Here is a 26,491-nt window from a genome sequence, read left to right on the forward strand (position 1 = left end):
TATTTATAACATGATACATTATGCACACAATATGACAACACACATACTTCTGCACAAGCAGCAAAATAGCAAATCATTCACAGAACAGGCTAGATTTACCAGCGAGCTACGTCAAGAACACTGCCAGAACTGAAAAGCAAACAGAGAGTAATAAATGGATTAGCAGTTTCTAAAAAGTTCTTGAAAGTTTTTTTTTTTTTTTTTAATTAGAATAGGACAACTTTCTACACTTGTTCAGCACAACTTCTCTAGGAAAGTTCTATAGGCTCTTTCTTGGACAATTGGAGACTTTTCTGCTGTGCTTTTCTTAAGTACTATCAATGCCTTAAAAGAGGTGCATTGATAGGGAAATAACTGAATAATTTATTGCAGTTAACTTCTTGAAACTGTCCAGCTGAAATCACACAGAGTTAATGCTCTCTAAAAGGTCTACCATCCCTGTTCTTCCTATTCTGTTAAAAATGAACAGCCACTGGTGTTTTGATGCTTGTGCAAATCTTTTATTAACTTGAATCTTGTTGTCTTCAAATTTCAAAGCATGAGTTCTAGTCAAAGCTTTCCATTTGATTTGGAATCAGATCTTGGCTGATTTGAAACCTTACAATCATTATATATTATTATGGAACAATGGTTCTTCATTGTATGCCAGAAGCATGCTTATAACACAGTTTATGAGCCCAACTACTGTTTTATAGCTCTGCCTGCAACTGATTAAGGAAGTTGTAGAAATCTTTTTAAAAGCATCTGCAAATGCTGAGATTGACTTAATCCACTGGACAGCTAGAACATCTGAGTAATATCTCACGTAGCCATATTCATACTATAAATGAATATATGCAGTACATCAACTCACAGAACTCAAAGCTGTCATTTTCCCAAAGATTCTTGGTGATTATAACTTGTTGAAGAATTCAGAATTCCCCATTAAAGGCAATTCAAAAGCCCAAATATTAAGATTTTGGGGAGAAAAGGCCTCATCAATGCCCCATTGCAAGGAAAGGTACATTACATGGGGAAAGAGGCCTTCTCTTATCATGGCATCTTAGCTATTGAATTATCTTCCCTAAGTGGCCACATTAGTATATTGTTGGCTTTTCAGCACTAAATTAAGATCTAGATTTTTTTTTTTGGCTTATTTATTCAGCCTTAACAACTCTAGTCTAGTTGCATCCTTGCAAATATCTGAGGCTTCCTATTCTTGTGCGATGATCATAATGATTTTAACATTTTACAATCTTTTCTGCTTATTGTATTGTTTTACTTTACATATTTTAATGCATTTTATGGATTTTAATCCACCATGAGATCCTTAGGACAGTGATCGGTTGTACATATTTAAATAAATAAAAGATCATACTGTGCAGTTAAGGCCTGTACATTTTCCTCTACATATGTGCAATGGAACATCTGCATATCTTTCTGAAATAATTGGGTGCTTTGCAGTATGATCCCAATATCCTTACTCTGCCAAAAAGAAATATTTAGAAAAATGCAATTTTGTACCACCTCAGAACTCTTTTGACCTAGGCTGGTCCATGGTGGTCATCCATAAATATCGGCTGCAACATTTTGCATTTTGCAGGACATTTTGGGGAAATGCTTTCAGGAGCACTTCCAGGGACAAGGCTTATCTGGGTTTTTTGGGTTGAAAATGGAGCCATTACGATCTGAACTGAGTCTCTGGAAAGTGGGGAAATGGTGTATGTTTCTCTCTAATGCTATAGTCCTGAAGCTCCCTCTCTCTCCCATAGCTATAATTTATCTGGCATGGAGAGCCCTGTTAGTGTAAATGACAGCTTGGCTGCTGATTACTGCATGAAACTGAGCAAACTCAGGGAGGCAGTGAAGGACAGGAAGGCCTGGCGCGATACGGTTCATGGGGTCACGAAGAGTCGGACACGGCTTAACGACTGGACAACAACAACACTCTGATAACAGTATCCTCTTATTTTGCCCTTAACAGCACAGTTTGATGCACTGCCCTGTCTTCTCCCTTCCCTTCCCTCTAGAAAAGAATATCTATTAAATGGCTAATCATGTTTTTCTATAGCTTTGAATTACAAGGAAAAAAATAGCACTGGATTTCCCAGTTATTGTGTTTATTATACTGTAATTTGGCTTACCTAGCTGAGTCATTTTGGCAATTGAAACAAAATAGTGTAGGTTTTCAGGTTTGCTGTAATGGAGACCCTGCAGCTTTAGCAAGTTTCTGCTTTTGTCCCAACGCTGCCGCCTCTTTCTAAATGGCTTTCTTTTAAAAAACAAAACAAGCAGATAAAAAACATCTGCAGCGGGTTACTTGCTCCCAATCACAACTGCAGAATTGTAAGTCATAGGCAACAACAACATGTTGTGTTTCCTATGATTTCCTTCTATTCTCTTTATTTTCTTTGATGCACAAAGCCTTTGGCTTCCTCTTTGTGGTCTTTAGCCTGCTCTGCCAACCCTGCTAAAAATATAATAATCCAAACAATTGACACAAACATCCTAATGACAAAATTGTTTCCAAACATGAATGGTTGATTTACTTTAATTTTCACTACTCCTATGTTGCTAATAGAAGCAGGCTAGGCTAACGCTAAGTGCCTCAGAAAATTCTGGCTTTATACTTTTCCATTTGTTGTTGAGGAAAACTAAATTGTGTTGTTTCTCCCTACAAAACAAGCTTGCAAACAAGTAACCTCGCCATGGTTAACTCTAATATGCGTCCTTCGGAAATGCTTCACTTGAGTGATGTTGGAACAAATGAGAGTTATGTGAACTGGTTTATGTCATTGCTCGTTCCCATATTTCTTAGATTTATCTGCAGTCGTCTAGCTATACATGTTTATGGGATGTCACCCCATTTGTCAGGGGTAGTGGTAATTTTTCTAGCTTTTAGGAACATACAACATACTCATCGATGATATAAAACATGATTTGTAATGAAGTCACCAATGTGGTGCCTTGGCTACAGGAAATTGATTGCATGTAATTTCCCTAATATGCATCGTTTACTATAGATCTGTTTCTACTGAAAAGCTTCTAGAACTCTTGTACTTGATTCACTTCAGTGGAATTGTTAATAAATAGTATGTAGCATTATCTGTGAGTAGATGTACCAAGGTTTCTCTTGGTGTATCAGTTAAAAATTGAATACTGCTTGATTCCACCATGAATGTACATCAGAACACTACATATGCCTTCTAGGTGATGAGATTGGGTGGTAGTTTGTTGCCTTACAAGGTAGTCCTAGTATGAGAGATCCTAGTTTGCACAGAATAGCATGAACACACTTGAACTAAAGGGCCTTGAATGCACTTGTGGTATGTTAGCCAAAATGTCTCAAAATTGATTAGTACTATTAGTAAGGAATGCTGTCACTGGCACAGCTAAGACCTCGCCAACACCTTCTCTATCTTACTGAATGGTGTGGTGTGAAAGTCTTAGCTGACCATGATGATGGGTTTTACCCAGTTTGATATTATATTTTGTGTGAAAAAAACAAGAAACGGGAGAAGTTCTCTCTCTCTCTCTCACACACACACACATACACAGAGTTTTCCCATTAATCAAGTACTCCCTCTCCAGTAAGACTGCTGGTCTTAAAAACAGAAAGCACTTCTGATTGTTAGCTTGTACCGCTCCTGCTTCTGCACCATCAGCACAGGCAACAAATTCAACCTGTCATTGTATTGCTCTGCTGAACAGCACAAAGGAGCCCTGGAGCAAAACGACTCAAGTGTTCAAACAAACTCCAGACTCCCAGATGCACCTAAACTATTGCAATCCCACCATGATGCTTCGGCTTTCAGTGGCTTTCTGGGAAATGTAGTGCAGAGGCAGCAGCCTCTATTTCTGGAGTACAGGAAAAATGTTTCTGTGGATGTCGGTGCATTGCAAAAGATCCTGCTTGGGGTGCATTTCTTCCCAGGCCAAAAAAAAAAAAAAATCACTCGGAAATTATAAGTGTCTCTTCCAAACAATTGGGTGATGAAAAATAAGGTGACAAAAATCAAAGTAAGTTGTAGCAAAACTAGCTTCCTTAGTCTCATCTTTGATTTGCAACATCCAATCTTGTGATTGGGGAGGTATGCTGTAAAATAAATAAATGGAAGTGGGAAATGGTTAGCTTGTTCAGATCAGGATTTTATGCATAGAATGTGGGTCTAATTTGGGTAAGATTAGAGTTCTTTGATTTAAGACATATGTTTTAATGGCTTCACTAGAGATTTTTGTATCAGTGAATTGTTGTAATGGTTGTAATGGTATGTGGGAAAGACCTTGAGAGACGGGGCAAAGAGATGCTGCCTGGGGAATGGCCAGATAAGAGACAGCATAGCCTGCAGCTGGACAGTGGGTGAGGCAAGAGGCTCAGAAGGGATTCTCCTTAGTTTCTCCAGCTGTAAAGGAGACAGTGGGAGAATTGTGACTTGCAAGATTCTGTTAATGTAGCTTTACAATAAAATAGAATTAGCTTACCTTATCATATTTCCTGCCTCGTCTACCTGGTGAGGCTGACAGATACTGTCACCCTCAGGCTAATGAAGTACCCCTCACCTAGCACTTCTGACAACTGAGTTTGTCAATTGGTGGTGAAACTATTTTTGTGCAGTTCTGGCAACAAAACTATAATAAGACATTGTTGTGAATAGCCAGCCTGTATTCACTTTATTGCAGCCTCCCTGCCAGTCTAAATGCTAGACAGCATCCGAGTTTGAATACATACCTTCTCTCAGGCATGGATTTCAGCACATATATGGAGGAGATTCCTTCAATCTTTCTGCTCCTAGCTATGGAAAAAGTCTTTTAAAAAACAAAATTGCAATTCCAAGAAAGCAGAGCAAAAAGCACTGCGCCTGATCTGGGAAAAGAGATTTCTCTAGTAGCTCTGATAAATAGCTGGAATTACCCCAAGAGAAGGTCGGGGGGGGTGGGGGTGGAAACAGAGGACTTTGCTTTGAAATTCAAGTGGGCTGTTAAAAAACTGGTAAATTTTTAATCAGAAGCTGTGTTAAGTTTTAACTTATTTTGTCTATATGTCGGCAGTTCCCAAACTCTGTGCTTTGGCCACAGAAAACTCACAGGGACGCTGCAGGATGTTTTACTACTTAATAAACAGAACTGTTCTGTCACCAGGTTGCACGGTTTGCAAAATGTTAGGGGTGCTGTGAAAAAATAACTGAGACACTAAGGGTGCCATAAACTGAGAAAGTTTGGGAATCTCTGCTAGATGTGTTGTTAAGATTTACTGTTTCTTATTTCAGTTACTCAGCACAATTACAGCATTCTGTGTAAGTTCCAGACAATTTATTTTCTCTTTATTAATTTCTTGTGAGCTGAAACCTAATTTGGAAGCAGAAACACTGAGCTAGCTCACTAATTACAGCTGACCAACACTATTGTGTGGTATGCTGAGAACACTGTGTAAATTGTGTTTGGTGTCTTATATCTTTTAGTTTCAGTTTTGTTTTGTTTTTAAAACAGTTATTTTCTTGCATCAGATTGATTTTTCTCCAAAATGGGGGAAGAAGTGCTAATATCACTAGTCACAATCCATTACACTACAAGGCCAAAAGGTTCCAATATAAACATCATTATTTCCTCATTTTTACCATTTTGCTCAGCCTTATTGATCTGCGAAACAGCTTTACGCATCTAGATGGATGGTAGGAATCAATTACATCATTAGGTAGAAACTGGTTACAATTGTAGCTAAACTGGGATGGCTAATTAGCACTGAACTTGAGAAATATAATTCCTAGAACGAAACATAGAAATGTATAAAGGAAGGAACTGAATGGGGATGTCCCATGTGAGATCATCCTGCTTTATTCCCCTTTGAAGTATGTTAAGGTAAGTTACTTAGTAAGTATTCTGGCAGAGGAGAGATTTATCTTAAGCTTTCCCCAATCATCCTTTCTCAAAACAATATTTGCAGTCCCACATTAGCAGCAGAGCAGGGGTTCTAAATGAAAGCAAGACATTACTCACATCTGGCATGGTGGTTCGTACTTAATTTTAGCATTAAGTCCTTCCCCGCATGTTCCATAACTGAATAGCACCAAAAATCATTGTGTGTCCTAAGATTCAGCTTTGCTTGGCATCCTCCATTTAAAGTTGTTTAAGTATTACTCACTGTTGTAAATGGCAGATCATGATCTGTGCCAAGTTCCTCAACTAAAAAAGAAATAAACAGTAAAAATAGGGAAACTCTTACTGGCATATCAATATGGTGCAATTATGACACTTTAAACAAAAGCGCAAGGCCATAGGAAAGAGCTCAGAGTCATTTAGATTTCTAGAAATTGACGAAGCAACTTTGGCTTGTTATGCTATGTTTCCACCCAAAACTGTCTCCTAGTAGCAGCTTATTTCATCAAGCTTCCCCAATAGCTTTTTCATCAGCTTTCCTGTCAGCCAATACTCTGATTTCTGAAAACTCCAGAAAATCCAAAGTCTATAATGGCTGCAGTACAAGAGCATAGAAAAGAGGAATGCATATCAAACTGGACTCAATTCACTCTTCACTCAGAGATAAAAACCAAGATTATGTTGGTTAGAGTTCTGTCTAACACTGCAGGAGGAATGAACATGGATGCAGGGATCATAGATTCTACCCTAAGACTGTGTGCCTGTTCCCCCTGCCCCACTTATTCACAGTTCCTTTGTCTTGTTGATACTGATTGATACTATTCAGCAGATCCCATTTAAATAGGAGAAAGGATTGATCCAACCTCTTACATTCCATATGCACTGGATTACACATCACCCCAGCCAGTAAGGCAGTGGCAAAACAATTACAATTCCAGATTTCTGAAGGTTATCAGATGACAAAAGTAGTATAAGACTTTAATTTTTGATCAAGAGAACTAACTTCCTTCCTTCCTTCCTTCCTTCCTTCCTTCCTTCCTTCCTTCCTTCCTTCCTTCCTTCCTTCCTTCCTTCCTGCTACTTTGGCATAAAATGTTATTGCGTACTTAATCCTATTTTGACTACCCAACTTTCATTCTAATCTAATTGCACTGAATTTAGCAGAGAATGTTTTCAGTGTAATTTGTGTAATAGTAAAATATGCCATCACCATGGTTTTGCTTTTAGAAAAAGCAAAAAGCACAGAAAATTGCATCCTAATTTTAATCAACGATGAAGTTCTTGTTGACTTCAGTGGAATCTGAATTGGAATCAGTTGCCTTTTTAAAACAAAGCTATAGCTGAAACATGCTTTCTAGGTCAATAGTTGCTTTGTTTAGAATTCAAGTTCTCTTAATGAAGCTTGAGCTACAGACTCTCCTCATGAGAGGAAAGTACAGTTATGATTACTACTTCATTATATTTCCCCAAATAATTAAACCAGCTCCTAAAATTGATTAGCTGATTTTTGTGAATGTCATTTTGATATTCTCCAAAATGAGTCTCAAATGTTTTCTCCTTTTTCAAACTCCACATTGTTTACAAAAAATTTGCAGTCACTGTTTATGATCTAGAAAAGCACACATGGTATTTTTCTCCTAGGGGTTCTTGTAGTTGAGAGCAATGAGCATGGAGTGAATGTTGTGTGCCTTTAAGCCAGTTTTCTGTTGGTTGATGCAATAGCTAAAATGTTAGATTAGGACCAGAGACACCAAGGTTCAGCTATGCCCAAAGCCATGGAAGGTCACTGTATAACTTTGAGGCCAGTCACTCTCTGTCAGCCTCCCCCACAGGATTCTGGTAATGGAAGTAGAATGTAGGGAGATGACCTGCAAACTTGGCCAATTTGTCTGAAGCAAATCCTACAAATTCAGGTGGGTGAAGTATGTGCTGGTTTGTTTCAGAACCACAGATTCAACAAAGATATTCACCCCTATTTGATGAGAAGTTACCTTCCAAATCTACTGCCATATTGTGTCCAACTGCTCAGTTTCTGAAATGTTTCCACTAAAAACATCTGTATGAAACAAGATAGTCCCATACAGATAAAATGCTTACCAACATGCCCTCGTGACCTCCTGTTTGGACTACTGCAACACGCTGTACATGGGGATGCCCTTGAAGAGCATTTGCAAGCTTCAGCTGGTGTGGAATGTGGCTGCACGGGTAGTAAATGGTGTCAGATATTTGATACATGTAACGCCACTGCCGTGTGAGCTCCATTGGTTGTCCTTGTGCTTCTGGGTGCAATTCAACACCTTTCCAGCCCTTCATGACTTGGGACTGGGTTACCTGAAGGCCCATCTTTTCCCAGTTGTTTCTACCTGTCCAGTTCGGTCCAGCAAGTTGGGTATGTTATGGATTCCGTCAGCTAAGGAATGTCAGCTGATAGGGACTAGGAGACCTGCCTTCTTGGCCATAGCCCCTGCCCTTTGGATCATCCTCCCTCCAGAGATTAGGATGACCCCAACCCTGTTGGCCTTTCGTAAGGCTGTGAAGACCTGGTTATGTGTCCTGGGGGCTCAAATGTGTTCAGGGCCCCGTCTCTTGGCTATATTGACCTCTATGGCAATAGTTTTACTTGTTGACCATATTTATTTATTTTGTATTGTTTTAACTGTTTTTAATTGTTTTATGTTTTTGTGATTGTACACTGCCCAGAGTCTCTTGTTAAGATGGGTGGCTACAGAAATTAAATAGAGAAATAAAGAGAGTGAAAGAGACTTAGATGAAAGACTTCTATCATCTGAAGAAAAGTTGGAGTATGTATAAGAGAAATTAGTGACTCATAATGAGAGACATTTAGGTAACGCTAAGTTCCTGTCCTTGGAGCTCTGGCCTTACCCATCCTTATTTATGTCCTCACTCATACATTAATTTATGTATTAATGGCCTCTGTGTGTGTGTGTGTGTCTAATTTGAGTTTTTTTAAACTGGTACAAGCTATAATAGTTCTATAACAGTAGCCAATTAATTTCTTTTATTTATATATCTAAAATAATAATAAAATTGTACCAGCTAAAAAGGAAACCATTCAAGGGGGAAAAAAAAAACATTCAAGGAAAAGGCAGAAGGGAAAAAATGAAAAAGTGAAAACAGGAAAGAAAGAAAAGCCGATCGATTCTAAAGGAGGAAGGGGGAAAAAAACACAGCCAGTAACACAATAATATGCAATTAAAGTGTTGATTTAAAAAACAGTATTCTTCTATGATATTAAATATATTTATGTGAATCGTTGCAAATCAATTTTAAACAAATGAAGCTAAACCATATGGCCTTAATCTCTCCATTGATTCATCTCTCCATTAATTCAAAGGCTGACAAATTTTGTTAAACCAACCTTTAAAATCTGATATGCACGCATGTCCTTCCAGAAATATAACTCTGTAACAATCCAGCCTCGAGATCCATCTCTCTTCATAAACAGACAAATTGCAAACTTACATGCCCTCCTTGCTTTTCCATTAAAAATGTAAAGAGTGAGACCATGCTTCCCGGTTAAAAAGATACAAGCAAAACTATATGGAAAATAAAATTCCATTTGTGGGTCAGTTCAGAAAGGCTATGACTGTCTAGTGATAAAATCATGTCTGCATAACTTGTAACAGCTTGTGTGAAGCCATTTACCTATGACAGCTTTTGCTTCAGTTCAACTGGATCGTTCTGTTCTGTTCTGTTCCACTGCACTGCACAGTACTGACCTTTCGGCCTTATGACCATTGGGAAAGAAAAATGCATAAGTAGTTTTCTCCCTCATAGAATCATAGGGTTGGAAGGGACCTTGGAGATCTTCTACTCCAACCCCCTGCCCAAGGCAGAAGTCCTCATACCATCTTGGATATATGGTTGTCCAATCTTTTCCAATCTCCAGTGATGGAACACCCACAACTCTGGGAGGCAAGCTCTTCCACTGCTTAATAGTTCTCATTGTCAGGAAATTCCTCCTTATTTCTAGGTTGGATCTCCCTCTGATCAGCTTCCACCCATTGCTTCTTGTCCTACCCTCAGGTGCTATGAGAATAAATCGATGTCCTCTTCCCTATGGCAACCCTTCAAGTATTGGAAGACTACTATCATGTCTCCCCTCAGTCTTCTCTTCGTTGAGCTAAACACACCTAGTTCCTTTAGCCGTTCTTCATAGGTTTTAGCCTCTAGACCCCTTATCATCTTTGTTGCTCTTCTCTGCACTCTTTCTAGGGCCTCAGCATCTTTATTGTATTGTGGTGTTTCTTGTTATCTTGCAAATTTACCGTCATAAGAAATATTTTCTTTGTATGTTATGTAGATCAGGGTTCCTCAACCTCAGCAACTTTAAGATGGGTGGACTTCAATTCCCAGAATTCCCCAGCCACCATGGCTAGCTGGGGAATTCTGGGAGTTGAAGTCCACCCATCTTAAAGTTGCTGAGGTGAGGAACCCTGATGTAGATTATATTGTTAAACTCATGAGCTGCATTTATAAATAGTTTCTTTAGGATCTCAGTGAGAATGTTTTGTTTCTGATCTTAGTATATCTGAAGTCTAAGGAAACTTGTTTATGGTTCAGATGAATGGGATTGTGTTCTCAGAATAAAAATAAAAATAACGTACCATCTCGAATTTTGTTCACAGTATAAATATGATAACAGATGAGTGAGTAGAACTACATGTAGTCTCAAATGTATTTAGCAATAAAATATAATTAAAATTGATTATTTCATCTGTGAAAAGAAACAAGAGAACTTAGTTTTTATTTTGACTGAGAAAGGGAACTGTTTGATAACGAAACCTAAAAGAAATAAATAAATAAATCTCAGCAGCTTTAATTGCAATATATCTGGTGTGCAAAAAGTATACCTTTATAAAACCTCGGCGTCCGAAAAGAAAAAAGATTATCTTTATTCTTTTCTCAGAAATTAAAGCAACCTTGCCTTTGACTTAGATAATTTAATCAGTTACACTCTGTTCAATATTGCTTTGTGTGAAATGTCTTGTGTACTTCTCAACAAATTTTGTCTTGTTAATGGTTCAAGAAAGGATCTTAATATACAAAAATAGTTTTAAATTATTATGTTTCCATCATCAATATCATTGGCAAAATAGTTTTTAGTTTGACGCATTAGGAACTCTTAGGAATTCCTATTAACTAGAGTTATAAATAGGCCATTTTCATTGATAGCTTTATTTAAAAGAGGCTTATATTATGAAGGATAACATACACAGCAGTGTTTAATTTACAAACTTCAAGCCCATTTAGAGCCTGACTGCAGTGAAACGGAGCGCTGTGAATAAAAGAGTTTGAGTCGATACTTGTATGACTCAAGAGCAGTTAATCCAAGAATGCTCAGAAGCAAATTGCTAAGAACATCTTACGTTGCAAGGCACATCTTAAATTAACTGTGATGCCTGTAACTATTTTAGAAAATTGCTCCTGTATGCTTCTCTTGTAATAATTAGAAGTTTATACAATGGGGGATTGTTGGTAATTGGGTCCTAGCTGCTTGGTCATTTTTGCAGCACTGTGGGTTGCCATGATATATGTCTTCATTTAGGAAGCTTTCAGGTTTTTCATTCTTTCCGAGTGCAATATTTACCATCTCTCTAATACAGTTTTTCATTAGTTGAGAAAATGAATTTTAGGCTCGAGGCAAGCGTCCCTGCTTAGAAAAGCTTTCTCCCCCAATCTCTTTTATTTGCCCTATTCTTCTTGGTATTTTCTACCTTGGCTGCAAAATTCTGAAACTCCCTCCATATTTCTTGTATTCTTTCAATGTCTTCAAGATCCCACATTATGGACAGAACAAGACAGGGGTATTTTCTGTCTGTCTTGACGGTCCTAATAATTTTCTCTAGTTTCTTCTACACATCACATCTTTCATTACTTCTCTCCCCTCACTTTTATGTAGCCGTTATGTGGCAAAGGAATGAGATCGACCAATTAATTGTGTGGCCTTAAGATGATTCATTATATACTGTAAAAAGTACAGATTTGTGAAAATATCTAGAACCATGAAGTGAAGCTAGCAGTTGATGGTTTATTTAAAAAAAATAGAATTGCATGGAGTTAAAATGCATGTAGAACTGGCTGGTTTTGAATTTGTAAATGGAATTTTTTTCTTCTTCGAGAGTGCAAAACACAGTCTTAAACTTTCTGCCAGTACTGCACATTACACACCTACGTGTGCTCTTTACAAAAGATGAGTGATTCACATTCCAGTAGTTGGTGTTTTTCGGCATCAGGAAGCATTTACATCTCTGACACATTTTTAGGAAAAGCCACAGGACTTCAGCTCTCTTCAGCCAAGGAGAAAGAACAACTAATTATAATCATTAGCAAAGCACTGATCTGCAGCTTCTTTCCAATGCTAATCTGTCTGAAAACATGTAAAAAAAATAGCATTAAACAATTAAGAAGTTGAAACTGAAAATCAGATTTTCAGAATGATTCATTTTTAAAACATCTCTACTTCTATTTAATCTGTACCAGTATTAATTTAGAGGCCTTTATAGATATATATGACATGGATGAATGCATAATGTGAGAAAGAGGGTTAATTTATATAGACAGATTGTTGGGAACCTGACACATATTTTGCCATATACGCTCCAGCTTTTCCTTAAAGTAATCATTTGCCATAATAGCCCTCTGACTCTCTCTTGCATGCTTAACCAAGAGAGTTCAGAAGATACTTTGCTGCAACAAAAAACTGTCACCCAATTTGAGGGATTCCAAGGATATCGTCACACTAACATTTGTTTATTTATTTATTGCAGACCCCAACAATTCAGACAATAGCAAAAGCAGGTGCCTGATACCTTTTGACTAACCAATCATTGCCACGAAGGTTCTGCTCCCTGTTCTAGCCCAAGGCCTGAAGGAAGACCCAGATTTTAAGGACTCATTTAAACAAGGTCAGGGTGGAACCCACATAAATCTCTGGGGAGTGTATATCATTCCAGAAGGCAGTACCGCCAGACATCACTGTTGAATGGATGGGATCTGAAGCAGGCCAATTCTACCCAATCACATATAGGGTGGGCAAGAAGGTACATTAAGTATATATGTACCCCCAGACAATGATTCCCTATGCCATGAGGGCCTTTATAAGTAATAACCAGCACCTTGAATTGTATTTAGAAGCTTCTAAATAGTAAAAATAAGATGAAAAGAAGTAGTTATTATTGATGATATTTACCCCATTCCCTTGCAAAGGGAGCTGCATGGTGCTGGGCATTGCCATGAAGCTCATGAGTCCAAATAGTTGAGTAAGATGACCGGCCTTACGTTACAGCACAGGTAGCCAGGTTCTGCATGGCGGCAATAAAGATCCGTCAACATTGGACAGGAAGCTGCTGAAAGGTTTTGCAGTAATGGATTATAGCCAACTAGTATTTTAGTTTGCATTAACAGTGCCCAAAGAGACCTGAAAATACTACTTCGAGAGTCAGGGGGCCTTGCTGAGTGGAATCGATTTTGGTAGGGGTGGACTAAGTAGGTGACCATGAAAAAACAGACAGAAATATCACCAACACATTTCAATTTTAGATATTATCATTTTGTCATCACCTTATTTTAGCGAACGATTAATAACTGTAGGATATCATAATTTAAGGAGTAATAATTACACTATAGGATAGGCCGTTTGACTTCATGTATAAATAACATTCAGGCGGCCAAATTATACTTATGATATAGATTTTACTTGATATTATTATATCTAAGATTTTTAAGTAGACATGTTATGTGCCTTTTTAGTTGCACTGGTCTATGACTGTAATAATTTTTATAAATGAAAATGAAAATAGTTGAGTCAGATTTTATGAGTTTTGGATTAAGGCTATGTGATGAAAACTGATGCTTCTGCATTACAGTCACTATCTACAAGACATGGTTAACCATGTAGTAGATGAGATTTTGTGATGGCAATTCATTGCCTGTGCCAAAGATATTAACAGTCTGTTCTCAATCGCTTTCTCTCTCCAGCGTTGGCATTTAGGTTGACTTCCAGGTGAACTTTGAATCCTACATTCAGAATACATTCATTATCACTAGCTTTTTGTTTTTGAGTGACAATATCTTCTGGAACAGGGTTCTTCCTCCAAACTTGCTGCTAGGATGCTACCTACATCTCCTTTCTATAAAGTGATAATAACACCAGTTCAGTGATTTCCTGATGGTGATGGATTTATTTTTTTGTGTATCCCTTTCTCAATTAAGCAGCTGATTCGTACGGTTTTACCTGTATAGCTTATTTTCTTCTTCTTTTTTTTTTCTGGCTGGAAACATAATTTATAACAACTCAAAAAAAAAAGGAAAATGATCTGTGAAGTTGCAAAGCTAGGAAGTGACTAATGGTTGCAATTATAGGTGAACCAAAATATTTAATTGAAAAGGAAATAATTTTATTAGTCCTGCTTCCTGTTTTCATAATAATCAGAATGTGGTTATTAATTTTACCAGGAGGCATTGTTGATAAGGATCTTCGTCACTACCTCAATCTACGATTCCAGAAGGGTTCAGTGGATCACGAGCTTCAGCAGATCATTCGAGACAATCTCTACCTCCGAACAGTGCCATGTGAGTCCAATATGTGTATTTTATTCTTTTACAGCATGCCAAGTCTATGGATTTTTATGCATGCACTGGTTAACAGTAGGAGCAGTGTTTTAATTCTAGTAGAATTGTGTGGAAATTTTGATGTATTGTTACTTTTTGGGCTCAGCTGGTGTTGAAAGTTTTGGGTCAGCTGTAGTAAAAGGAGTACTGTCTAGTTTAGTAGCCTAATTCTGTCTAAGAAGAAAAATGACCGGCTGCTGCAAGTAATTCATAAGAGGTGGAATATCCGTATATTGTACACAGATTTTTATTGGTGACTTTAATGCTCAAACATTGGGGAGACAAAAGAATCAGGGGAACTGAGTATGTACATTAAGTGTCTTCTAACAGAATGTATTATTTCAGATTATCTAATATAGTTTTGATACTAAAAACGTTAATGTGTCTGCAGCCTCTTACCTGCAAACGTTTGACATATTCATTATATTCCAATACCTGGTATAGGGGTAGATATGGAAAGATAAATAATAGAATGAATAATAGCCAGAATGGATGCATCTTGTGTAGTTTCATAAATTAGAAAATAAAAATGAGGATATGTGCTTTTTAAACCACCAGTCGAAATTAATTCTTTGTTAGGATCGTTGAGTTTATATTACAGGGTGATAAAGGTCATTGTGCCTCTTCATATTATACAATATACTATATAAATATTTGGGAAGCTCAGTATTGAGTTTTTTAAATGGTTTTCCAAAAATCATCCAAGAGTGTAAAAAAAAAATGTATATGGTTGTTTAAAGTGGAAAAGAAAAAAAATCAGAATTCAGCAAAAATATTGGTCTTGTCCATGATCTGAATGATAAAAGCACTCTTGTTCCAAAGTTTGTGGCTGGCTGAAATTGAACAAAATAATCCTAGTATTTAATATAATTATATGTTTACGTTATCTCAGATCTGAAACAAAACTAAATACAAATAACAAGAAAGTCTTAATATGTTGGACTCCCTGCTTTATCAGAATACCTGCTGGATCACGGGGGAAATGAGATGGTAGCTAATCTCATCCTCAGGAACAATTCCAGGGTGTTATGCAATTCCAGGGTTCAAGTTTTGACGAAGAGTTTCTTCTTTCTGGTCTGTTGTTGGGGTGCATATATGATTTTGCCTACTCGCTAGCTCTTTTGTGTTGGTGAAGTCTGCTGCTCTGGACCTAGGAAGGAATTTTTAGCTGAGTTATCTGATTTTTATTCTTTTTTCTGTTACGTTGCTATACAAGCATGGTCTTCTGCCTTTGATTTTCCTATATTGATGGATGTCAAAACCATTATAGCGGTTATAGGGGTGAGATCAGGAGCTGGGATTCTAGCTGTCTTCCTGTACCAAGTAGGAAGCCACCAGATGTTGTTGGCAGATGTTCTACCCCAAGTGTTGCCCCCTCCTGCAGATGGGCTGGAAAATTTGTCAGTGGGAGATACAATGGGTTTCCTCCGTGTCATAACCAACAGTTTCTAAGCTGCTAACAATAAATTGCACCCTGTTTAATGCAGTCATGTCTTTATTCTTGTCTCAGCCACCCTTTTTTGCCTTTCTTTAGATGCTACTGTTGGCACAAAATAAACTCATTAAATAGTGATTACATGTGAACAAGAGCTAGCTTTTGAATCAGAATTCATTAATTTTGCACTGTGGTGGATAGTTTTGATTCATGCAAATAAAATAATCTTGGGTTTAGGGAGTCTGTGTGCCTAAGAGATGGGGAATTTCTATTTGGCTGTTTTTCTGTTACCTAGGTAGATGGATTTATTTATATGTCTTTGATGACCAATGGACTGATGTTAGGCAATTTTTATGAAAATGGATTAAACCATAGCGATGGCTTATCCTAAGAACATGCAGAATCATAAACATATAATATTTTTCGAATTTCAGAACTTGAGTGAAAAATCTGTTCCTTTCCTCTCCCCCTCTGTTTCTTGGTTGAAGGAGAAATTTATCAATGTTTACAAATACACTGTTTTTCAACCCCTCTAATTTACAAATCATTAATAAAAATTCAGGAGGATTCAGATTTGTAGGGTTTTTTTCTACAAAGGGATCTCCACTTAGAGACATTTTTTTCTCAAATCTGTATACATCACCAATTTGGAATAGTGCTAAATGCAGACACTTAATATCAAAATGTAACACAAAATATTTTATTCCTATTGTATTACCCTCATACCAACCAGCTCTCCATATTTCTTTGCCACTGATTTTCCTGCTAGATTTCTTTTTATGAGAAAATACATACACAAAACTGAAATCCTGGTCAAATCTTCACATTTGTGTACATAACTTTGAGGCTATCCAAACAGGTATCAAATCTTACTGTATGTTTCAGATTTATTCATTTATCCAATTTCTAGGCCACCCAACTCCTTGATGGCTCTATACAGCTTACAGGTAAAAAGAAAAATAATACATATAAATATGAGTAAGAAGAAGATCCAGGTTGATTAGTGCACCCAACCATAAGGCAAGCATAATTAAAGGGGACTCCTCAACCACCCTGTCCCAAGGCCTGAGAGATCAACCAGGTCTTTAATGTTTCCTATGCATTATAAAGGTTGGAACCATATGAATCTTTGAGGGGATATTGTTCCAGAGGCCAGTGCTGCAAGAGTGTGAGTGCTCTTCCTTGGTCCTGTAAGATGACACACCCTGTATGATCATACCAGTTGAACAGAAACAATTGCAGATAAGTGGTCCCGTAGATAGCCAGAAAGCCATGTGGGGCTTTAAGTGTGATAACCAGCACCTTTAACTGTACCCAGAAGCTAACTGATAACCAGTGCAACTCACAGAACAGTGGGATCATGGGAGTATGACACAACACCCCCCAAACTGCCCACATGTTGCATTCTGGACCAGCTGCAGTTTCCAGTTGGTCTTCAAGGACAGTCCCATGTAGAACACATTATAATGATCCAATCCAGATGCCACAAGAATAAGCTTATTTAGGATTGCAAGGATTGTTCTGTAGATACAGTAGTAAAGTAGCCAGAAAAAGTATTAAGCATAACAGTTTACTATGAGAGTGACCTCTATGGCAACATCAAAAGTCTGAAGTAGAATGTATAATTATAGAAAAGGTATTAACTGTTCCTTCCTTAACAGTTTATCTTAAGCAGGAAAGCAGAAGTTAATGTGTTGGAGAAGAAGGAGTATTTCTTCAAGCCACTCCAAAATATTTGCAGGGAGATGTAATCTCAGAGGATTGGGCCTATAACATAAAAGTCTGTTGGATAGAAATTATAGGTACTATGTATGAAATGGAAGAAGAGTGATGTAACAGAAAGTGGGCAGAATCCTGGGTGGAGGTATTTGTAGGCGATGTACGTGTGACTGTGTTTTTGTTATCTGATATAAATCGCCTTACTAACTCTAGTTATTTATCTGAGAAATGCCACTAACTCTAATCACATGTAAAATTAAACGGGTGGGACCTAGGAAACATGCCTTCTCTGTCGTGGCACCTGACCCTGGAACAGCATCTGTATGGCTTCCGCCTGATATTCATCTGAAAGTCCTTGAAAGCCAGGCTGTTTTCCCAGGCCTTGGAGCAGGGTGGTTGTTGAGCCCATCAGTGGTTTTTAGTTGTTATGTATAGTTTTTTCTTCTGGACGTCCATGATCCATTTCTCAATTGTTATTGTTTCTTACTGTTAAAGTATAAGATGCAGAGTTGTTTGAAATTGGGCAATCTCTAAATTATATATTTTTAAAAAAATTAACATTCCTCTTTTGCACTTATAAGCTCAACCCTGCCACTACAGTGTCAATTGAGACAAATGGCTTTCGGCCAAGGGTTTGGTGTGTAAGACCATTAAGTCGACTTGGTTAGCCACACTGCTAGTTGACAGAAACAGAGTTATTATTAAAGGCATAGGAAAGATTTTGTTAAATGACCTTCCCTATATGCTGGCTGGAAATTTTACTCCAGTTGAGTTGTAGCTTAACAAACCTGGATAGAGCCAGTATTTGAAGAGAAGTTAAAAGGGAGATGAATGTGATTTTGTGAATCATTAATAGGAATCCATATTTTTTTAAAAAAAACACAGCCTAAAGCATTTTCATTTGAGTATACTTGCAAAAATTGTGAAACAGGTCCATGTGCCAAAAGATAAAGCATTACATTATGCATTCTATCCTAATTCTGTACCTTCTAGTTATTTAAAAACTTTTATAATAGGGGTTACATTAATTGTATCCAGACTGAGTATATTCAGTATAATGTCAGTATATCCTGCCCCTTTTCACGTTTGTTAAATGTTATCTTCACCAATACCTAATAACTCTGACTCTCTCAGTACTCTTTCATTATAAATAACGAAAAAGATGGACTTTTTAAAGTGTTGTTCATAGTTTTATTGCATGCAAGGTGATAGCTTGAAATTACAAGATTCTATTCCTCAAAATGGAAGCGGGGGAGGGGGGAGAGAGAGGGAGATCACTTTCCAAAATTTATTTGAACTTAGAGTAACAAAGGGAAATCTAATTAAACCAACGATCTGACTATGCAATTGGTACTGGGAAACTAAAACAAAAATTAATACTGTTGAAAGTAATACAGCAAAGCAGGTAAGTAGCTAACCTTGGTAGAGTGCAAATACAGAAAAACTGGCAGCATAATTGTAGTTTATTAATAATATTCGACAAAGTCCACAGACTAAGATGTTTTGCCAAGTGTTTCATGCAATTAACATAAAACATTTATTTATTTGTTTGCTTCTCCTACTTGTATTTATTTATTGATATTTCACTCACCACCCGTGTCACTCAAGAGTGACTCTGGCAGTTTACGGTAAAACAAGAATAAATATTAATTAAAATACAGTTTAAATACAATAAAAACCATGTCCATACATAAATAATGTCTTCTAAGATATGTATGCTGCAAAACCAAGGAAGCCTCATAGCGTTTTGCAAATATCCAGATAAACAATTATACTATTAAAATGTCCACAGTAAAATTGAGATACTATGTAATACATAATGATAGATAAATAAATACTATTATAAATGGGCAACCCACCAACAGCTTAATAAATATTTTTGATATTTGTCCAAATCTATCACTCAATTTGTTGTCAAATTGAAGACAAGACTTGTGGATTGCACTCATCTTTGTGATTCACAGTTACTGAATGTAGCTGTAACCTCATCATTATCTACCTCTTGCATGGATAAGCGTGCTTGAATCTGGTTGTGAATCTCCCTTCTGACATCTTTCAGTTTGTAATCTAATCTCTTTCTCCATCAGAGCAATAATAGTCTTCTTGAGTTTTATCCTTTCTAATCATTCCCTGAAGTGTAACAGAAGCAGGAATTAATTTGATTCCTTTTCGCCCCCGCTTGCATTTTGTTAAAATCGTGTAACAACTTTTCATTTTCCCCTGGACACTGCTCTAATGTTTGTAGAGTCTTAATTTTGTTTCACTGTGTAAAATTCCTTGTGATGTCTTTAAATATGCACTATCCAGAAACAGTGGTACTTTAAAGCTGAGATAGCCGCAGATCAATTTGTTAAATTAAGAAATACAAAACACTTCATGCTGCTGGCTAGAAAGATTAATAAAAGCATAAGGTTATACTGGGAAGAAGACTTGAATAATTCTTAGAAATGACTCTTCATGATTCCAAAGCAATTTTCAACAGTACTTTAGTAGTTCTCATAGTTTGGGTTTTTTTTTCCTTTTTGCATTTATGTCTTTGTCTTCAATTTTACAGTACTGCAATCAGGGCATATTCATTTCATTCCCCTGATAAGCTACTCCTATTGTTTAATTTGGGGTATGAATTTGACTTTCTTTGCTTACAATACCCGGAGTGATCCGCGTTGGAGTTGGATTGAAAAACCAGTTCAAATACTTCTTCATGATGAAGTGAATTGTTAGCTTAATATTGTATGATATATAATGGTTTAGAAATAAAATTACTACTCTGAAGTCCCTGAAGATCTAGACCATCTAATTTTAAATGTGGCTTTTTTTGTGATTTAATCTTTTATTTTCTAAATCACCTTGCAATCTTATTCAGGCCAGAAAGATTGCAGGAATTCTAATCTTCTAAATCAGTGTTTCTTAAAAGGTGGTCCGAGGACCCCTGGGGGTCTGGGAAATCAAAAGTATTTGCCAGATATTTAAGATACTTGCAAAACGTTAAAACAATGTCACTCTTCTCATTGTTATTCTTTAGTTGTTAAAAACGTAGGGTTTTTTTTCATGAAAAAGATTTTATTTATGTTAATATCTAATAATATTTATCACTCTAATTAATCATTAGATAATCCAATCAAATATTGTTGATTAGATTCAATAAAAAAACATTCTACAAATGCATCCATTTTAATTTTCAATACCGGAAATTTTGATAAATATAACCCCTACAATAAATATGACCCATGTGATATTGTATAACCCATACAAACAAAAGCTCTTTTAGGGTCCTCCATAATTTTTAAAATTGGAAAAGGGTCCTGAGAGCAAAAACTGAGAAACTCTGTTCTAAATAAATACATGTTTAATCTTGAGCTGCGTATATCTTTCATCTGATATATGTTTGATATCCCTATGTTTGCCATATGGGTTAAACGATGCTAGAATGAGATTGATGGAGGTTTTAGGTTGGTTAGTCTTGTTTTAGGGTTAACAGAACTTGGCTCCAAGTATTTGGAAGACCCCTAGAATGCTGCAAATGATACAGAAAACCAACACTCTGCGCTTTCACCTCTGGTTGTCTGGATTTATACAGTACAGAATTGGTAGCTCTGTCTTGTCAGTCCATTTCACCTCTGTTGTTAACGTTAATTCTAGGCAGAATGTGGAATAATATCTTAGCAAAATGTGTAGACCAACATAATATTGTAACAGAACTTCTGCAATAAATTCATTCCGCACTTAACGTGGCTGGATCAGAATCTTTTATCGCATACCAAGATGAAGCCACTTAACCAGTTGATTGTCCTCTGTCAATATGAGGATTCAGTTGTGTCTTAGCAACAGATGAAATCTCACACTTTTTCTCTTCACCTTTTCTATGGCTTAATAGATGCCTTGCTTTGAATTTTGTATGCTGCTGGGTGGCAAGTTATTGTTGACATAATTGGCATTTCTGCTCTGGGAAATTCGAGCCCTCAGTATATCTCCTACAGCTCAAAGTATTCTGCTTTCCAGAGTAGGAAAGATTATTAGGAAATAATCATGTTGAACTCTCTGAGTACCACAATCCTTTTGAATAAATCTAAATTCTTTTACATGCCCTCCAACATAAGAATTTTATTTATGAAGTGTAAAATCATTTTCCCTTATTTCTCTGTGAAAGCATTGCTTTATTTTATATTTGTATATGTGTATACATTTAATGTTAAGTCCTTCATTCTAATCTGCTATCTTGTACTTTGTCACCCACTTTTACAAGTTCAGAAATGGAAAGTTTCCATATGTATGTATCCTTAAACTGGCCCAAGATTCAGCAGTCAACCAGATGTTATACTTGTTTTAAAAATATAGCAATATTGTAATCAAATCAATAAAGGGAGAGAATTGTGTTTGCTTTACAATCCATACCCTGCAAGGTTACTCCTGTGTATTTTTGCCAAAAATCCATATATAACTATTTTGTTTCTGTTCTGCTAAAATCATATGAATCATGGTGGTTTTCATAAAAAATAAATATAGAAGCAGCTAAAAACGTTTAATACACTGAAAAAACAAGAGTCATAACTCTTATCTGATAATGCCAACCCAATACAGGTTGTTTAAATGCCATGATGCTCGATTTAACTAAGAAATCTTATTTCCTTATTCTTTTGAACTTCTGATTAAGATGTATATATAGATGGTTTAACCTATGCCTCTTGAATTATAGGTCACAATAAAACATTACCTTTTCTTTCTCTGTCTCAAAGGGCTTTCTTCTGGCTTTATTTTTCTTCAAGTCAAATTGAATACTGTACTTCTTACAGACATAGACCAGGAACATATTATTGTTTTTGTTATGTTTTGTTTTCATCCCACATTTGTAAGGATATGCCATAGCAAAGACAGGAGTAAATGATGCTCCAGGAATTAAGAGTCCTGGAGAAACAGAATTCAAGCAGAATAAGAAGACAAAGATGGGTCACAACCCAATGCAAACTGTATTCAGAATTCCACTGAGGCAAGAAGTCTTGTATACTTTGATGTAATGGTATGTGGGAATGACCTTGGGAGACAGGGCAGTGAGAGGCAACCAAGGGAACAGTCAGAAAAAAGGCAGCTTAGCTCGCAGCAGGAATGTGGGCAGGGCAAGAGGTTCAGAAGAGACCCTCCCTAGTTTTTGGACTGTAAAACGGGATGGGGGGAGAGAAGAGCTTTCAGACTTGGAAGATTGATGTCGGCATTGTGAGGTAGACCAGACAGGAAACATGACCAGATGAGCTAATTCTACTTTATTGTAAGGTTATATTAATAGAATCTTGCAAGTCTGAAAGTACACCTCTCCCCCTGTCCCTTTAGAGCCCAAAAAGCTAGGAAGGTTTCTTCTGAGCCTTTTGCTCCACCCACATGCCTGCTACGGGCTAAGCTGCCTTTTATCTGACTGTTCCCTTGGTTGCGTCTCTGCCCTGTCTCCCAAGGTCATTCCCACATACCATTACATTTTCTGCCAAAGAGAAGCAGAAAGCTATGGGGCACAGCTCACCGTATGTGTACTACTCAACAATTCCTGAAACTTAGTTTAAAATTCCCTTCATGGGACAAAGTTTTTGGTATATCCTTCTACCATGAAGTGATGCCTTTTCTAACTAGCAATAAATTATTGATTCAGTAGAGCTCTTGTGGGAACTTGAAATAGTTTCCATTTTAATTATTGTTAGCACTCACTGTGGTCACTCATTCCGGATACTATTTCTGTAGGGTTCAATATTTATACTTAGCAATACTTACGCTTTAAAAAAACCCCATTAATTACTAAATTGATTTTCTTTTGAAGTATATTGATGACTCTACTAAGTTGAGACCAACTGGAAATATGCATGAGAGTAGGATTAAAAGTTATATGAAGAGAAGAAAACATTTTCTGGAATGTTCAGATGTTATGAAGCTAGATCTGCTCAAAATGAAGGGGATACTTTCAGATTACATTCTGATGATGCTCTGCTAATTAATATAATATCTGTAACTGAAGGACTACATGAAAAAATATTTCTGCTGAACCGTTCCTGAACAGGATATAGGCAGGATATAAGACAAAGAGAAATCAAGGTCTGTTCAAATATTCTGTCTAAGCCAATTCACCACACAGAGTTGGAATGCATACAACTATTATTTAATGTTTTATCTTTGAAAAATTGGAGCCATTTTGGATAGTGGGAGTGTTTATCTGAAACGACCATTGTAACCTCAGTCTGTAAAAGTTTTGGAATGATCATGTTTCACAATCTGTTTTCTCCTCTATTTTTTCTATGTGTTGAAGTAGACCACATGTCAATGTGTTTCCCATTAACTTCCTCTTAACCATAATACAGATAAATACTAATACAGATCGAGATAAACAACATCTACACGCTATTCAAAAGAGACAATAGAAAGGAAGACAAAAGACCAGAACATCTCATCAGCAATCATCACCCAGATAAGCAGAGATTAACACCAAGATTACCAATGGAGGCGAATGTGTGTAGCTCAGGGTTGAACTGTGGAGTCCTTGGGGTTCTCTGAGCTTGGTTCTTTTCTTGCAAACGTTTCATTACACGGCTAGGTAACATCTTCAGTGCTAGAATGGGATGGGGTTTGCTCTCTGTTTATATACTAAGGCATGCCCTGCCAGCATTGGTGGGGGTGGGGGTTTTGTTTTGCTCCTCTGGTAGTTCATTGATTAGCATATGTTGATTGCTTAATTGTGTGCCTGCTGGTGACCTTTGCTTATCTGGGTGATGATCATCTCCAGCTATCATGCTTATCTGGGTTACCACCGGGCACACAATCAAGCAGAACCCCCACCCCCACCAGCACTGGCAAAGCAGGCCACAGCAGATAAAGAGAGCAAACCTCATCCCATTCTAGCACTGAAGATGTTACCTAGCCGGGTAATGAAACATTTGCAAGAAAAGAACCAAGCTCAGAGAACCCCAAGGACTCCACCAAGATTACCACCAGACATACAATCAAGCAGTAAACAATACCCTAATCAAGGAACTACCAGGGGGAACAAATAAAATAAAACAAAACAAAACCCTCACCCCACCAACACTAGCAGGGCATTGGTTTATATACTAGCAGTATATAAACAGGGAGCAAACCCCACCCCATTCTAGCACTGAAGAGGTTACCTAGCCAGGTAACAAAACGTTTGCAAGAAAACAAGCAAGCTCAGAGAACCCCAAGGACTCCACAGTTCAACCCTGAGCTACACATATTCGCTTCTCTTGGTAAGCATAATACAGTTGGAAAGCATTTCTTTGTAATTTTATTAATCTAATCCACCATACACAAATAAATGGAATATTTATTTCAAAAGATGAAATATTAAGGAAAGTGTTTAGGGAAATGTTTTATTATTTATATAATATATTACAGAAAAAGGAGAAAAGCTGCTCAGAAATAGGTATAAATTGAAGCCTACACATGAAATACGATCTCATAATCCATGAAGTAATAAAACACAGTAATTTTTAAATTCCTGTAACAAATATTGTTGCATGAGAATAAACCAAGTTGGGAATTCATTCAAAGATTTGATCTAAACATTACACTCACTCCATTTACAAGACTACTTTTCATGTTGTTTTTACTCATTTGTAACATCTATTCCCTTTTATTAACATGTGGGACTTTCAACTTCTTGTCCCTGAATTGTTCTTCTCAAATTGTTATCACCATAAACTGGTACATATAGCAGTTCTGAAGGAGCAATTTTGATGAAGGTCAGAAACAGGAAGGATGTTAATCTATTCCTTACATGTTGCTCACTCAAACTAATCAACCTTCTATCCCACTGCTGATATTAGCATTGAAATATCACACATTAAGACAAGAGAATATTTGGTTGGAGTTGGGAGGCATCAGAATCGAATAAATAAATAAATGTAACATGTCTAGTTTGGCTGTCAGCTGCTTAACTGAAACTCTTGTACCAACAGTTATTTGGTCTGTTTGCTTGTTTATCTGTTCAATTTATATAGCTTCCCATCTCACATACATGACTCTGGGCAGCTCACAAAGTTAAAAACACAAAAACCATTTAAAAAAATAACCAAAATAATAACAGCAAAAAACTTTAAAAACACATTAAAATAAAAAACATAATCTGTGAAAGTGCAATTGAATGTGCTAAGAGTGTGGGTGGGCCAATGAGGGCCATGTGCACTGGGGAGCGTGGGCAGGCTGGGGGTGCCACAGGTGGCCACGTGGTGTGGAGTGCAGGTGGGTGGGGCTGTGCTACACGATACAAGATCCCTGGGACCTTGTACTCCGTAGTGGGGCTCCTCAGGAGAAAAAGCAGTGGGAGCAACATTGACTGTGGGAATCTGGCAGGGAAGGTTACAAATGGCAGTCATATGACTGTGGCTCACTGCAATGTCATAATCATGAGCCAGGTGCCTGAGTGCTGGGGATGCTGTGATGGGTCACAACTTTGTGGACCAGTCATAAGTCCCCCTTGTTCAACGCCATTGTAATTTTGAATGGTCACTGAACAAGTGGTGATAAGTCGAGGACTACTGTATAGCATAATATTTTTATTATACAGTGATACCTCGGGATACGAACGCCTCTGCTTGCGAATTTTTTGGGTTACGACCAGCTCCGGCCCCAAAAATTTACCTCGGTTTGCGAACTCCGCCTCGGGGTACGAACCGGATCGGCGGCCATTTTCCACCGTGACACGTGGTCCGTGGCCATTTTCCGCCCGTGCCACATGGTCCGCGGCCATTTTCTGCCCGTGCCACGTGGTCCGCGGCCATTTTTCCGCCCGTGCCACGTGGTCCGCGGCTGTTTTTCTGGCCCTGCCGCATGGTCCGCGGCCGTTTTTGCGCCGCGCCGGGC

General features: G+C 37.4%; 1 protein-coding gene across 11 annotated transcripts in view; it reads left to right on the forward strand.

Annotated features, from left to right (window-relative positions):
* The window catches only part of MAGI2 (membrane associated guanylate kinase, WW and PDZ domain containing 2), a 659,127-nt gene that overhangs the window by 127,043 nt on the left and 505,593 nt on the right, over positions 1-26,491 (forward strand). For all 11 annotated transcript variants that reach the window (XM_088134918.1, XM_088134917.1, XM_088134920.1 and 8 more), the window contains one exon: positions 14,332-14,448. In XM_088134918.1, the coding sequence (XP_087991044.1) occupies positions 14,332-14,448 (117 nt within the window). The remainder of the gene's footprint in view (positions 1-14,331; positions 14,449-26,491) is intronic.

This window comes from Python bivittatus, unplaced genomic scaffold, assembly GCF_059951505.1.
Source record: "Python bivittatus isolate LINGU-HERP-01145 unplaced genomic scaffold, Pbiv_v1 ctg000120_np1212, whole genome shotgun sequence".
Taxonomy (NCBI): domain Eukaryota; kingdom Metazoa; phylum Chordata; class Lepidosauria; order Squamata; family Pythonidae; genus Python; species Python bivittatus.